The 16,329-nt window shown below is 45.3% G+C and overlaps 1 protein-coding gene across 1 annotated transcript in view; it reads right to left on the bottom strand.

Annotated features, from left to right (window-relative positions):
* Positions 1 to 16,329, bottom strand: part of LOC132824024 (RNA-binding Raly-like protein) — a 970,546-nt gene that overhangs the window by 385,277 nt on the left and 568,940 nt on the right. Inside the window, exon 3 of the mRNA XM_060838262.1 lies at positions 14,848 to 14,923. Coding sequence (XP_060694245.1) covers positions 14,848 to 14,923 — 76 coding nt within the window. The remainder of the gene's footprint in view (positions 1 to 14,847; positions 14,924 to 16,329) is intronic.

Here is a 16,329-nt window from a genome sequence, read left to right as displayed (position 1 = left end):
GTCACAGGAAATGTAGTGGGCACATTTGTCGAGGTGGTCAGGGGGCACTGTGAGTGTTGCTTGGGTAAGCTATTTCACAGCTCCCTTTGTTGAAGGAGAGCGTACAGTGCCTTGTGGTTAGGAATTTTGTGGGGAATTTTGCATGCCGACGTTATTCATATCAATTCCATCAGCCGGTCATTTGAAATCATAATGCCTTGCTTCAAACTGCAAAAGCAACTGGAATCCTTCCGGGACCTGGGCCACACAGAACGCCGTCTGTTCATTTTGCTCTCTCTCTTCCCTGTTCTCGAATCCCTTCACTCTCCTCAAACTGCGGTCAGTTTCAGCAGGGGGGTGTCTGGGTGCTCAGTGCGTGCGCCCAGCTGTTGGGCTGAGGTGGGCACACTCTCGGTTCAATTTACAGAGTTACACAGCCCCCAAGTGCAAAAGGCCACCTTTAATCCCCTCTTATTTCTCAATATTGTGTCTGTTTCTGTTCAGAAAGCACCTGCAATATCTCATTCCTTCAATTACATTTTTGATGGTTAAACGCGCCGAAAAGGACAGGAAACAGCTTTAGTGTGAAGTTGATCGCAAAGTGTAAGTTTTGTTTCAATTAGCACTGTCTGCAACCTTAAATACTTACTATCACAGCATCAACTGGATCACTATCCTCTGTATGCTGGACTGTTTTCAGCAGAGATAGTGTGGAACATGAGAATAAGAACAGACAACTCAACCTTCAAGCTGGCTGTGCCATACAGATGGATCACGGCTGACTTGCATCTCCATTTCATTTACCCACTTTGGCTCCAATTCCCTTGATACCCTCATGTAATAGAAACATATCCATCTCAGTCTTCAGAGTCTCCAATGAGCCCTCATGTAAAAAGGCGTTCCCTGAGTTCACTCTGAATGGCTTCTCTGAATCTTCCATATTCAAATCTTTTCACCATATTTAACAAATAAATTTGGATCAATTTAATGTGCAGTTTGCACATTCTCCCTGTGTCTGCCTGGGTTTCCTCCAGGTGCTCCGGTTTCTTCCAACAGTCCAATGATATGCAGGTTAAGTGTAATGACCATGCTAAATTGACCCATAGTGCTCAGGGATGTGCAGGTTAGGTGCATGAGTCATGGGAAATGCATGGTTACAGGGATAGGGTAGAGGGGTAGGTCTCCATGGGATGCTGTTCCGAGGGTCAGCGTGGACTCAATGGGCCAAATGGCCGCCTTCCACATATGCTTTCTACGTAAATTCATCCCTCTGGACCCTGAAGTCATTCTCGTGAAATTACACTGGGCCCCCTTCTAAGGCTGCCAGAGGTCCCAGCGCCCAGACTGGACCAGAGTGCTCTCACTGAGGGGGAAGCAGAGATCTAGCTCGCAGCAACAAATAACGATGTGTTCCAGACCCTTCTGAGATAGATTGTCAACAATGTGGTGGTGCTGTGACATGGCTCCCTCACAGTGCACACTTCTCCAGCAACACTAATGAATGATAAAAAGGAGACTGAGATGTTAAAGCATTTCATCCTGCACTCATCAGAGCTAGGATGTAGGAGAAGGCTTTGAGTTCTAGGTGAAGGAAATCGGAACCTCAATTGCCACTTAGACATTGCTGAAATGATGCTGGACATTGATGCTTTCAGCGCATCCTGGTTCTGTTGAGTAGAAGATAAAAAGCTTCAACATCTAGTCTCCTTTTAGCAATGTCTAAGTGGTGACTGAGGTTCCCATTTCCTTTCCCGTGTAACTGATCAGGTATCTCTCCCCTCGTGATACCTACCATTAACATGTGATGCAAAGGCTTAAGTGGTTGATAATCGATTGGATTGGCCAAGTAATGAACACACCTTCCTTGTATATCAAGTCCTGCATTCCAAGCTTTCAGCTGAGTGGCAGGGACTGGGCCCAGAAAATCTGATAAGCTGTAAACAGAGCCGTGCATGACTGAAGCAAATGGACTGAAATAGCTCAATTGGGACAGCGTTTGAGTGAGGTTTAAGGTCATTGGCAGAACAAGCAAGATGTTTCCATTACAGTGTTGGTTTAGTGCTCTATGCAGCACAATGTGACCTCTGAGCTAGAAGATCTGGGTTCAAGTCCCACCTGCTCCAGAGACATGTAGTAACATGCCTGAACACATTGAATAAAATATATCTCTGAGTGAAGTATTTATTCCCTGCATCTAGTCTTGACATAGGTCTTATCCATCAGTGAGACCCACAATCACTGATGATTGATCTGAGAGTCTTTGTACCAGTAACAAACTCGAAATGATGACCAAAGGAAACATCCTTCTCTTGCACTTCCTCCCCCTTTTAATGTTTTAATAATAGATTGTTTTTGCTTTCTAGTTTAATTCAACCTCAGACAGATTTTATTGCTACAGCGGTTGCTCGTTGTTTGAATTCGTTCAGATTTTTCAGACAGGTGCCAACCTTGCAAGTTTTAGTAGATATACAGAGAGTACTGGGGCAGCACAGTGGCTCAGTGGTTAGCACCGCTGCCTCACAGCGCTAGGGACCCAGGATCGATGCTAGCCTTAGGCAACTATGTGGAGTTTGCACATTCTCCCTGTGTCTGTGTGGGTTTCCTCTGGGTGCTCCGGTTTCTTCCCACAGTCCAAAGCAGTGCAGATTAGGTGAATGCTAAATTGCCCACAGTGTCCAGGGATGCGCAGGCTATGTAGATCAGTAGTGGGAAATGCAGGGTTACAGGGTATGGGTGGGATGTGCTTTGGATGGTTTGTGTGGACTCGATGGGCCGAATGGCCTGCTTCCACACTGTCGGGATTTTGGATGTTGTGAAAGGAATGGAATTGAATGTGGGGGCGTAAAAGTAGCATCACTCAATTCATAATCCAAAGCCTAGGTTAGTGACTGTGTGGTGTGAGCTCCAAGCCCACCATGATAGTTGGTGGGGTTTATTTCATAACTGAATTGAACATTGGTCTCAGTAATGTCATCAATTGTTATAATAAACCCATCTGGTTCATTAATACCATACAGAGGAGGAAATCTCCCATCCTCACCTGGTCTGGCCTACACGTGACTCCAGACTCCACAGCAATGGGGTGCCCTCTGAAATGGCCGAGATAGCCACCCAGTACGAGGGCAGTTAGGGATGGGTAATAAATGCTGGCCTTGTCTGGGCACCCGCTGCCCATGAAAGATTAATTTTTTAAAAAAACATTCTCAGCCTTAGGGTTGAATGTTAAGATAGATAATAGTTGCAAGGGTTAGAAAGATCACTTATTGAAGACAATGCAGCGTAAAAGCAGGCGAAGAGTAAGGAGTCCAGGCAGATGCCCTGACTTGCACACTCAGTTTGGGATGTGTGACTTTTATCTCTCTATTTCTTTCATTTATCCCCTGTCCCCTAACACTTGAGGGGTCAGTTTCTTTCGTGGAATCTGGCTGATTGTGCTGATTGTGCTGACTGTTAATTGCCTGACACCAATGTCTCTCGAAAATATGACCCATTGTCTTGCCAGGCCACAGCTTGCTTGGTTATAATGCCTGTCTTTATTGCACTCTATTAGCTCAAGGGTCAAACTTGAGCTGTTACCACTACCTTGGGCGCAGAATTGCTGTAGGTTTTTATCTATCAAGCTGCTGGGGTGATACAGTTTATAATATCAATTATGGAACAGACCAAACCCCTCTCAAAATATACCAAGGAGACAGCCTAGACCTTAACTTGTGCCTTAGTTAGACGCGTTCCAGACATGATTCAATTGGTCACACTATAAGCAAAACACACTTCACTTCTTACAGCGTAGCTCGAACACAAACTGAAAAAGAATTGGCAGAACTTTAACTCAATTGAGTTACCTCACAAAATAATGTATTATTTGACTAGTCGTCATCAGCTGTTCCAAAATAGCAGCATCTCATAAACGCACCCTTGGCAAAGACAAACTCAGCCAAACAGCTTTCCCTCACTTGCTCCAGTCCAGGAGAAAGAACCCCGACATGAGGAATCCAGCAGCAGAGAGAGAAAACGCAATGTTTTTCACAGCAGGAGAGAGAGACAGCTGTATCTAGCAGCTTCAATTCCCAACGTCAACAACTGAAAGCAAATCTCACACCTAGGTCTGCGTGAGTCTGACCCCAACCACTCATGCTGCTTTCGTCTTAATTTACAACAAAAACCCAGAGCTATTTACTCGGCTTTCCTTCGAGCAGACACCTCACCGCCAGGTTTACAATATCCCTCTTCAAGAGAAACGGGACAGAACAAAATCGCTCTTAAAGGCACATATTGTCACCCTTTGGAATTGTTGGACAATAAAGACTGAGGCCCATCCAGTTCACCCTTACGTCGCCACCTACCAATGGCTGGACTGCTAGCTGGAGAGCCGACCTATCCAGGGAAGAGATGTCAAACCACCTTCCAAGCAGGCATTGGCGAGGACACCCGAGCCAGGAAGCAAGACCCCAGCGGTGAAATTACTGCCAAGCAAGAGCTCTCAGCCAATCAGAGGCCGGATATTCTTCCATTCAGCACCAACTTGGTGAAGGAATAGCAGCCCTGGACCCCCAAACCGCAAGGACAGAGGTCCGCCATGTCACTGTGACACAGTCAACACTTGCTTTGAGGAAACACTTCCCTTTCAGCTGAGCCTATCTAGCCTCTTTGGTGCAGTTTCAGTGAGCAGGCTACAGGCCTGGCAGAGACAAGTTTTATTGCACACAGAAAAACAAGACCGTGACCTCTGCGTGATTTTTGATTCAGAGATTCTAAGGCAAGGCGATGGATTGAAGTTCAGGAAACACATACTATTATGAACGCAGGGCAACAGGAATTCACAGAGTGCGGCCGAGACATCAACACTGGCCAACTTCGCAAATTATTCCGGGGTTTCGGCAATAGTTGATCAACCGGAACTGCAACCCCATGCAATGGTGAGTGGCCTGAACAGTTTCTATCCATGCTTGTTGGATCCTTCACCCAGCACCACCCACACAGGACACCCTTCTCTCCACTTGGCCATTAATGGCCCTCTTGTTCCTGCTCAACCACGTGCCTATCAAGCAGTGAAGGCAGGAACTTGTCCAGACGACAAGTACATGTTATTCTCACAGTCTCAGAGGCTTTGTGTACAAACCGGACAGTTTGTGCCAACGCAGAGATCACTGCCGACATTCCGGGACTCACTCAGATCCTTCAGGAACCGCAGGTCAACCTCCTGGTCGCTGCTGGAGAGCACCAGGAGGGAAATACATTGGGGTTTTAGAGTACAGTGTGCCTTCCTCACAACTGTTTTAGTTTCACCTGGGGGAAACGTGCTGGGAGGATGGAAAACAGGATGAGGCATCTGGCAGCAGAGAGGGGGGGGGGGGGGGTGGATGGGGGAGCTGCTGAAAGCCCATAATGAAACCTCTAGGAATGTGTCTACACAGGATTGGCAATCACATCTCCTGTGAAAGCGCAGCAATTCCCTCGGCGCTGATTCTGCCGACTTTGAGCAAGGCTTTAATCAGTCAGGTGAGCGCTGGCATCTCTACAGATGTTGATAATTAAATGATAATGATCTCATCTCTCAAAACTGAATCCAGCTCGTTCCCAACTCGCTCCCGTCTCCTGCTGCGCAGACCCAAGGCAGTGCAATCCTTCCTTGCTTCATTTTCTCTTCAGCCATGAGGATGAATGTTCCCAATTGCTGAGTTGCTCCAGGTAGCCAGGGGAAATTGAGTTTTGTTTTCTTTTCCGGGGATTTTTGATTAGTCCCACTTTCACTGACATTAAGAGATCAATTGAAGTTACAAGCCCCCAAAGAGAAAATAAATTCCTCCACATAAACACACTGATTAAAAAAAAACGAGTGACAGTGAGGGAGAGAGAGAGAGAGAGAGAGAGAGAGAGAAATCTGTTATGTGGGAAACACCAGGCCCTACAATAAAACCAGAAGAGGTTTGTAAAATATTATCGGAAAAACACACTACCGCAGGTATCAAAAGTTGGAGACGAAAATAATTAATTCATAACTGGTGCAGCCCTGGGATTAAAGTGATGGAAATTGGATTTGTAAAGGATTGCTATCTGTATATACATACAAAAATGAATAGCTGTGGGCTTTTCAACCTCATTCCATTATGTGTTGTGATTTCTTCAGGGTACAAAAGTTCAGATGAGAATGCCCAGATTGGGTTCCTTTGGAAAACAGAATGAGAAGGCAAAGTGAATTCTGCGGTACTTTGGCATTAGTGGTTAGCACTGCTGCCTCACAGTGCCAGGGAACCCAGGTTCAAATCCACCCTCGGGGCAATTGTCTGTGTGGAGTGTGCATGTCCTCTGTGTGGGTACCCTCCAGATGCACATGCCTCCTCCCAAAGATATGCAGGTTAAGTGGATTGGCTGTGCTAAATTGCTGCTCATGTCCAGAGATGTGTGGGTTAGGTGCATTAACCATGGGAAATGCAGGGTTACAGGAGCAGGGATGGGTCTGGGTCGGATGCTCTCAATGGGCTGAATGGCCTACTCCCACACTGTCGAGATTCTATCCATGAAATGGATCCCCTGTTGGAATGGGTCAGGTCTCACACAGGCCCAAGGCCTCAGTACTTCTAGGGTTTTTCATTGTAACAGCTTCAGGAGCAGCGATAGAAATCGTGGGTCATAGTGCTGCCCCAGACCACATACAGTGTTGCCCAATTCCCCCCAGTCTAAACACCCCCAAAATCCCTGGTCCCCGATATTGGATCCTGCCGAACCTCCCTAGTCCTGAGCCCTGAACAGCAGGGTAGGATTTCTCAACAGTGGATCTCATTAGAGCTAAAGATCTTTCTATTGGAATATGGAAGTGCTACTGAGCCAGAGACAACCAAAATCAACCCATCAACCTCTTCCTCATACAACACGGAAACAGACCTTTCAATCCAACCAGTCCATGCCGACCATAATCCCAAAGTAAACTAGTTCCACCTGCCTGCTCCTGGCCCATATCCCTCCAAACATTCCTTATTCATGTCCTGATCTAAATGTCTTTTAAACAGTGTAGCTGTATGTGCATCCACCACTTCCTCAGGAGATTCATTCCACACGCGAACCACCTTCTGCGGTTCTCCTCATGAATTTTTAAAATCTCCCTCCTCTCACCTTAACAAGATGCCCTCTTGCCTTGAACTCCCCCACCCGAGGGAAAAAAAAACACCTGCCTTTAACCCTATCTGTACCCCTCACGATTTTATAAACCTCTCAACCTCCAGTGGAAAAAGTCCCAGCCTGTCTTTCTAACTCCAACCCTCCGTACCCAGCAACATCCTGGTTAATCTCTCCTGTACCCTCTCCACAGCTTAAACAAGGAGCCACACATGAAAGGCAGGAGGTTTAGAGGGGACTTGAGGAAAATCTTTTCACCCAGAAGGTGATGCCAGGCTGGGCTGTGAGCCTGGGAGGACAGCTGAAGCAGAAACTGCAGAACCTTAACAAAGTACACAACACAACACCAGGTTATAGTCCAACAGGTCTATTTGGAAGCCCTAGCTTTCGAAGCACTGCTCCATCATCCTTCGACACAGAACCCTATGATCCTACTCCATTAGCTTCCTGACAAAGGAGCAGCACTCTGAAAGCTAGTGCTTCCAAATAAACCTGTTGGGCTATAACCTGGTGTTGTGTGATTTTTAACTTTGTCCACCCAAGTCCAACACATCTGAACAAAGTACAGCAAACATTTTACTAACCAGCACCTATGGGACCAGGAATGTGCCTGTTGATCAAATACTCCGGATAATCAAGAGGTGTGCCTAGCAGCAGTAAACCTAACCTCAGAGACAACGTTCCTCAAAAACATCCATGTAAAAACATTAATACACCTTTCCTAAAGTCAAACACAGTGTGTAACAGAAACGCAATTGGAGGGTATATACATCACTGTTATACATTATTTACAACAGAAATAGATTCCTTACAGTGTGGAAACAGGCCCTTCGGCCCGACAAGTCCACACCGACCCGCCGAAGCGCAACCCACCCATACCCCTACACTGATCCCTTCACCTTACACTATGGGCAATTTAACATGACCAATTCACCTAACCTGCACATTATGATAGGTTATGGTATTTGAGATCTGAGTTGCCAGTTTATCGAGAGTACTGGTTAGTTAAGGTGCTGGTTAAAACAACGTTGGGTGAACATTTTAAGTGGCAAAGCATCCAAGCCTAAAGGCTTAGTGCTAGAAAGTGTAGATTTATTGTATTTTTGGTGGGATAGACTCTGATGGGCCAAAAGGTCTCTTCTCTACTGTTTGATTCTATGACTCCATGATATATGTAGAGGTGCTAACCCTTCAACATTTCCCTGGATAATCCTAAAATTAAAGCTTTTATTCGAAAAGGAAGGGAAGCAGAAAGTGGGAAACTATAAGCCATCTGTCAGAGGGAAAATGGTAGAAGCTATTATTCAAGAGATTATAGCAAGGTACATGGATAAGTTCAATGTTATCAGGCAGAGTCAACAAAGTCCCTTCGTGAAAGGGAAATTACAGTCTGTTCTGATGAGAATGCAATAGTTGCAATTTTGCATTATAAGAAAATTGTATAATAGCAGCACCATTTAAACCACTGGGACCAGAATCACATTGTAGCCAGGTAAGGAAAACTGTGTTCTACAAATAATGGTCTAAATTCTTCAATTGCGTTATAGCCAATTTGTGTTGAAGAAACATGCAGAACTGATTATATGCTTGACTACTGGAAATCTTTAAGGATATAACACGCGCTGTGAATGAAGGAGAAACTGTGGATTTACTGTACTTAATTTTCCAGAATACCTTTGATAAACGTGCCACATCAAAGGTAATTGCATGAAATAAGCGTTCATGGGATTGGGTGGCAGACTGATATGGACAGAAGATTGGCTGGCTAACAGCAAGTAGAGAGGAAGCGTAAATTGGTCTCTTCCACATTTGCGACATGTACCACGAGGATCTGTGCTGGGACCTCACCTATTTACCATTTTATAAATAACGGGTGAAGAGATGGAAATTTGCTAATGGTATAAAGACAGGTGGGAAAGTAAGTTGGAAGAGGACCTAAGGAGATAGCAAAAAGGTTACAGACAGGTTAAATAGCAGAAAGTAAAGCATCTGGCAGATTTGCATGTTCTAATCTCTAATCATTTAAGATCCTTAGAGGACTTGACAGGGTTAGATGTAAAAAGGTCATGGAAGTGTCTAGGACTAGAGGGCAACATCTCAGAATAAAGGATCACATGTTGAAGACAGAGACGAGGAAGAATTTCTTCTGTTAGATGTTAGTAAATCAGTGGAATTGTTTATTGCAGAGAGCTGTTAGGCTGGGTCATTAGGAACAGAGAATCCCTACAGTGTGGAAACAGGCCACTTGACCCATTGATAAAACACCAAACTTCTGAAGAGCATCCCATCCAAACCCACCACCCTACCCTATCACCCTGCATTTCCCATGGCTAATCCACATAGCCAGCATGTCCCTGGACACTATGGGCAATTTAGCATGTACCACGGTGGCACAGTGGTTAGCACTGCTACCTCACATCGCCAGAGACCCGGGTTCAATTCCCGCCTCAGGCGACTCTCTGTGTGGAGTTTGCACATTCTCCCCGTGTCTGCGTGGGTTTCCTCGGGTGCACCGGTTTCCTCCCACAGTCCAAAGATGTGCAGGTTAAGTGAATTGGCCACGCTAAATTGCCCATAGTGTTAGGTGAAGGGGTAAATGTAGGAGAATGGGTCTGGGTGGGTCACGCTTCGGCGGTTCGGTGTGGACTTGTTGGGTCGAAGGACCTGTTTCCACACTGTAAGTAATCTAATCTAATCCACCTAACCTGCATGTGTTTGGACTGTGGGAGGAAACCCACACAGACACGGGGGGAATATGCAAACTTCACACAGACAGTCACCTGAGGCTGGGATCGAACCTGGGTCCCTGGTGCTGTGAGGTGCATATTCAAAGCATATTCAAAGCCGAGGTGGATAGAATTTAAATCAGCAAGGGAAACAAGGGTTAGGTGGAGGAGGCAGGAAAGTGAGGATCTTACTGATGGTGGAGTCGATCAGATGGGGTGAATGGCAGATTCCTGCTTCAACATCTAATGAGTTTTAGGGTGTCAACTGTCGTATGTGTGGCCAAGCAACCTGGACAGGGTAAACACAGGTAGGATGTTCCTGTGGTGACCAGGGAGTACAGAGCCAGGAGGTCACAGACTAAGGACATAGGGTAGGCCATTTAGGACTGAGTGAGCAGAAATGTCTTCACTCCAGAGACTGTGGCATTCTCTGCCACAGAAAGAGGTTGAGGCCAAAACATTGAATGGTCTCAGGGAGGAGTTACTTATAATTCTTAGGGCTAGAAGGGATCAAAGGGTATGGGGTGGAGATGACATTGGTCTTTCAAAATTTGCATGGTTGTTATTAATCAGTTGAGGTTTCCCCTACAGGTGGGTTTGCCGCTGGTACAGGAATGAGATGGGGCCTTGACAGAAGAATTTAGAACTAGGGTCGCTGTTTAAATATAAAGGGTTGTCCATTTAAGACAAGAGCCAAGGAGAACCTTTCTCCCCACACAGAGGAACTCACACCTTCAACAGGCAGTGGACGGAGGCTCTTTGAATATTTTTTATGCAGGGACGGAGTGGACTCTCAACCAAAAACAGAAACCGCAAAGAACTGTGGATGTCTGAAACAAAAGCAGAAATTGCTAGAGAAACTCACCAGAGAAAGAGAGAAGCAGAATTAATGTTTTGCATCCTTTGATGACCTTTCTTCAGTTGGATTCTTGTTAAAACAAGGGGGTGAAAGGTCATCAGGGGGGATGCTCTTGTGAAGTAACCAGTTGAGATTGGTCAGGTCTTATTGAATGGTGAAGTGGGTGCAAGGATGCATGTGACTTGACCCTACTCCTTTGTCATATATATCCAGGGAGCTCTATGTAGGTTGGAGAGCTTCAAAGGAATGGAGATAGATGACAAGGTCAGATTTCCTGTTGCTCTGTCTCCACCAAGTCAACCTAACTCAGTGGGAATCACACAGCACCAGGTTATAGTCCAACAGGTTTAATTGGAAGCACGCTAGCTTTCCGAGCGACACTCCTTCATCAGATCATTGTGGAAGGCTCGAGCGTAACACAGAATTTATAGCAAAAATTTGCAGTGTGATGTATCACTGTATTCTAACAGATGAAAGGCTTAACAGACAATCAATTTTTCAATGTATAATTTCAGTTACATCATACTGCAAATTTTTGCTATAAATTCTGTGTTACGATCGAGCCCTCCACTATCACCTGATGAAGGAGCGTCACTCCGAAAGCTAGTGCTTCCAATTAAACCTGTTGGACTATAACCTGGTGTTGTGTGATTTTTAACTGTGTACACCCCAGTCCAACATCGGCAACTCCAAATCATAACTAGTGGGAGTAGCAAGGGTGTACGTCCATTAATCTTTTACTCTTCACCCTCAGCTGAACCCCACCCCTGAGCCACAGGGAGTGGGCGGAAGAGGTTAGCATCCCTTCCTGTTCTTTGTTACTACTCATCCCGTTAAATACTGTCTGAAAAGAAAAACAATACTCCTGACTTCGATCTACAAAGCAGCTCGAAGATTTGGCAACACCTCAAGGTACTTTGGATGAGCCTAATCAAGCCAGACACTGATTGCAAGTTGAACGTGAGGTGGGTTTTCAGAAAACTCTGGAGAAATGGAAAGCAAGATGGAAGGGTTTGGGAAATTGGGGCTGGGGGCAGGAGCCACTGAAATTCCAGGGCTCAGGCAACTGGAGGTGACTCATTGAGAAATGCTCAAAAGGTTAATATCTGCTGTGTTGCGAGGTTGGAGTATATTACAGTGATAGACAGGGATTTTGCAAAATAAGATTAGATTCCTTACAGTGTGGAAACAGGCCCTTCGGCCCAACCAGTTCACGCCAACCCTCTGAGGAGTAACCCACCCAGACCCATTTTCCTCTTGACTAATGCAACTAACACTATGGGCAATTTAGCATGGCCAATTCACCCTAACCTGCACAACTTTTGACTGTGAGTGAAAACCCACACAGACACGGGGAGAATGTGCAAACTCCACACAGACAGTCGTTCCAGGCTGGAATCGAACCTGGGACCCTGGTGCTGTGAGGCAGCAGTGCTAACCACTGAGCCACCACACCACCCCTAAAGGATGAGAATTCTTCAGTTAGAGTCCTTACTTGCCCAGGATCAGCGAGCACAGGGTTATAGGGGAAGGAGACTTGGTGTGAGTAAAGAAGAGCTTTGAATGGTCTTAAGTTTACAAAGTGGTGAAGGTCAGAGGTCAGGGGTGTGCTGGAATAGTCAGAGAACATCAGAGGCAAGGGAACAAGAGATTCAGCAGTAGATGAGCTGAGATAGAACTGGACAGCAGCGATGTTACTGAGGTGGAAATAAGTCATCGTAGTGAGGACATGCACATGTGGTCGGAATCTGATTTTGGGATCAAATGTGACTCCAAATTTCGGAAATCTCTTGGTTGAGCTTCAGTTGTCAGTAACTGAAGACACTAACTTTGAGTTTGAGCTGAGGGGTGAACGAGTCTAAGCTTATCACCCTGTTATTCTGTAAACAATACACATCAAAAACTAATGGACAAATTGGGGATGACCCAAGAAAGGACTGGGCAGTTTTAGCAAGGCTATGGGTCCAGATTGCAGGATTCTTTCTAAAGGATCTGTTGGCATTAAAAGACAAAAGGGACTGACATTTTGTTGGCATGTTGTTCCATTTGCCATATTGTTGATTTGTTTCAGAATGTTCCGGATTGTCTCAGCTGCTACGGTGCAAATTGTTGCAGCTATCAAAATGTGAGCAGAGTTTTCAGAACAGGTTGTCAGATTGTATTGGCCTGAAGCTTCCTCAGTGCGACACTAGTTCTGAATAAACAAGAACCCCATTTTTTTTAACTGCTTTATTGTTTCGGGGCATTGAGCAAGCAGGGAAAAACTTAAAGGCACAAGATTGAGGTAACATAGCATTGGCTGTGGGTATGGAGTCCACGGAATGCCCTCTTCACTTTTTCCAATATTTAATTTGAGGAACTTTCAGCTCATTGAATGATGGGGGAAGCAGATTGATGATTTCACGACTGTAGAGGAATAGGTGTCACTGTAGATTAGATTCCCTACAGTGTAGAAATAGGCCCTCGGCCCAACCAGTCCACACCGACCCTCCGTAGAGTAACCCACCCAGACCCATTTCCCTCTGACTAACACTATGGGCAATTTAGGATGGTCAATTCACCTAACCTGCACATCCTTGTGACTGTGGGAGGAAACCAGAGCACCCGGAGGAAACCCACGCAGACACGGGGAGAATGTGCAAACTCCACACAGTCGCCCGAGGGTGGAATCGAACCTCGGTCCCTGGTGTTGGGAGGCAGTAATGCAAACCACTGAGCCACCGTGCCACCCATTCCCAATTGCTGATTTCTGATGATGCCCAGCTTTAAGAATAGGATACGGGTGGCAAAAGAGGAGCTGAATTCCTGTTCTTGATGGCTATTATTGACTCTGGTTGGAAAATGTGCATATGTTCCCATCCAGATAGGGACAGGGACAGGCTCAGTCCAGCCTGGCTGCTCAGAATGGTGAAATAACCATTCAACAGTCAATGTCGAGGATCCTAAATGGAAACTGACAAATCAGACCAGGTACCAAGTTGGGGCCAGAGTTACATGTGAGACTTATACCCCAAAGAGAGGAAGAGAAGAACAATTGTAATCTTGATAAAGTTAATTCATCTCTTTGACCTATTTGAGAAGCAAAGCTCATAGATGATCTGGCAAAGAAGGAGCCCATTCTGCCCATCTAGGACATTGCTGGCTCTTTGAACAAACCATCAAACTAGTCACACACTTCTGCACTTTTCCCATTCTCTTGCACTTTTCAATTTCCCTGTAACTAATTGCCTTCGTAAAGTTATTTATCGGATCTGCTTTCGCAGCCCTTTCCAAGCGCAGTTGTTAAAAAAAAACAAATCACCTCACCTCTCGCTTGCCTCTTTTGTCAGTTGTCTCAAATTTATGGCAAACCTTATCAACCTTCCCACCACTAGAAACTATTACCCCTTTTTTATTCCATCAAAGTCCTTCTTGGCGTCTCATATTAAATCTCGCCTGAACCTTTCCTTTTCTACGAGATACAATCCCACTTTCTCAACATAACTGAAGTCCCTTATCCTTAGGATCTACAGCTTTGTATCCTGTATGGCAGAAATTCCATGGCTGATTATTACTGAGTGCACACCAGTGGGAGAGTATAAAGCAGGCAAGCTGCTGTAATTTTTGTGTGTGTGTGTGTGTGTGTGTGTGTATTGTAATTTTTGCTTCAAATACAAAGATTAAGACACGATTATGGACAAGCTTCAGTACCTTGTAACAGAACAGCAAACAGGCTTTGAGAAACTGTCTGCTTTTGCTATAACTGAGAAGGTGGTGAGCGCAGATAAAGGCAAACATGCTGATCCTTTCTCTTTTAAATGAATGCTTTCATGTGCTGGCTGTACGTGGAGGGTACTCCACCAGACAAAGCAATTTAAAAACTAATTGCGGCTCATAAATTATCTCCCTACAGCATGAAGCCTAAAAAGGAATGTCATTTTTCTTACTTTTCTTTGTTTGTTTAAATCATACGCACTCTCACTCTCCCCTCCTCCCCCTCACCACCAACAACCCACAAATCCCCTCAATGGTTGCTACAGCAACAATAAATCAATGTTCTGTGCTAACAGCTAGCAGATAGTTGCCCACCAGGAAGCTAGTAGCAATGGTGCAGCGACAGTCTGAGGTAAGTCTCCAGCGCCCTGTGACACAGGTTAGCTATTCCGTCTTTGAACACCATGCTGTACTCACCCATACAAAGCACTGACAGGCCTCTTCTGTCCAGCTTTGGGTCTGTACGGTTTGGGTTCCCCAGCCATGTTTATATCTGTAAGCACAGAACACACAAGACAAAAAGAAAAGATGTTTATAGACATCATTCTCTGCAAGATCACTTTCCCAGCAGGTCTGGAGAAACTTCGAGATTCCCGTGTGCACTCAGAGGCTCGAAGTTACAGTCAATCGCTCCTCTCATGGAAGCAAAATACTGCGGAGAGCTGAAACAAAATGGTGGAGAAACTCAATAGGTCTGTGGAGAGAGAAACAGAGTTAACGTTTTGAGTCTAGTATGTCTCTTCTTCAGAGTTCAAGCAGAACGAGAGCTCTCAAGAAGGGTCACTGAACACAAAACGCTACCTCTGTCTCTCTCTCTCCACAGATGCCACCAGACCTGCTGAGTTTCTGCAACACTTCTTGTGTTTATAACCTGTAATGTTAACTGCTTTGCTCTCTCTCTCCACAGATGCTGCCAGACCTGCAGAGTTTCTGCAACACTTTTTGTGTTAATAACCTGTAATATTAGCTTTCTCTCTCTCTCCCTCTCTCTACAGATGCTGCCAGAGTTGCTGAGTTTCTGCAACACTTCTTGTGCTTATAACCTGTAATGTTGACTGTATCTATCTCTCTCTCTTTACAGATGCTACCAGACTTGCTGAGTTTCTCCAGCATTCTCTTTGTATTTATTATCCATTCCTCTCCTGATGCTTATGCCCGAAACATCGAATTTCCTGTTCCTTGGATGCTGCCTGACCTGCTGCGCTTTTCCAGCAACACATTTTCAGCTCTCCTGATGAGGGCCAGGCACTAAATCTCATTTACCTCTGTGCCTTCATTGGTGTCTGATCCAGTAACTCCTCAGATTAAAATATCTTGTTCCTGTATTCAAGTTGTTCTATGATCTCATGCCTCCCAGTTTTCCAAAGGAGCAACATAGTGCTTCCTTCTCATTGTATCTTTGCACATTATTCCTTTTCAGATAACATCTCATTGCCTCAAGTTGCCCAGCCACCCTTGGGTTAATTCCAGACCCCATCTCCTTGCTGTGTAGAACATAAGTTCTCTGTCATACCACATCTGCTTCTTTTCCCAATTACTTTAAATCTCTGTGCTCCTGTTCTTGAACCATTCATTTCTGCCAATCGAGGCAGGTCCAGGAATTCAACCCAGAAAAGTGTGAAGTAATTCACTTTGGAAAATCGAATTTGAATGCAGAATACGGGATTCTTGGCAGTGTGGAGGAACAGAGAGATCTCGAGATCCATGTTCATAGATCCCTCAAAATTGTTGCCTAGATTGATAGGGTTGTCAAGAAGGCGTATGGCGTGTTGGCTTTCATTAGCAGGGGGATTGAGTTTAAGAGCCGTGAGGTTAAGCTTCAGCTCTGTAGAGTCCTGGTTAAACCACCCTTGGAATATTGTGTTCCGTTCAGGTCGTCTCATCGTAGGAACGATGTAG

Source organism: Hemiscyllium ocellatum, chromosome 17 (genome assembly GCF_020745735.1).
Source record: "Hemiscyllium ocellatum isolate sHemOce1 chromosome 17, sHemOce1.pat.X.cur, whole genome shotgun sequence".
NCBI classification, from domain to species: domain Eukaryota; kingdom Metazoa; phylum Chordata; class Chondrichthyes; order Orectolobiformes; family Hemiscylliidae; genus Hemiscyllium; species Hemiscyllium ocellatum.
This window is presented reverse-complemented; position numbering and strand designations above follow the sequence as displayed.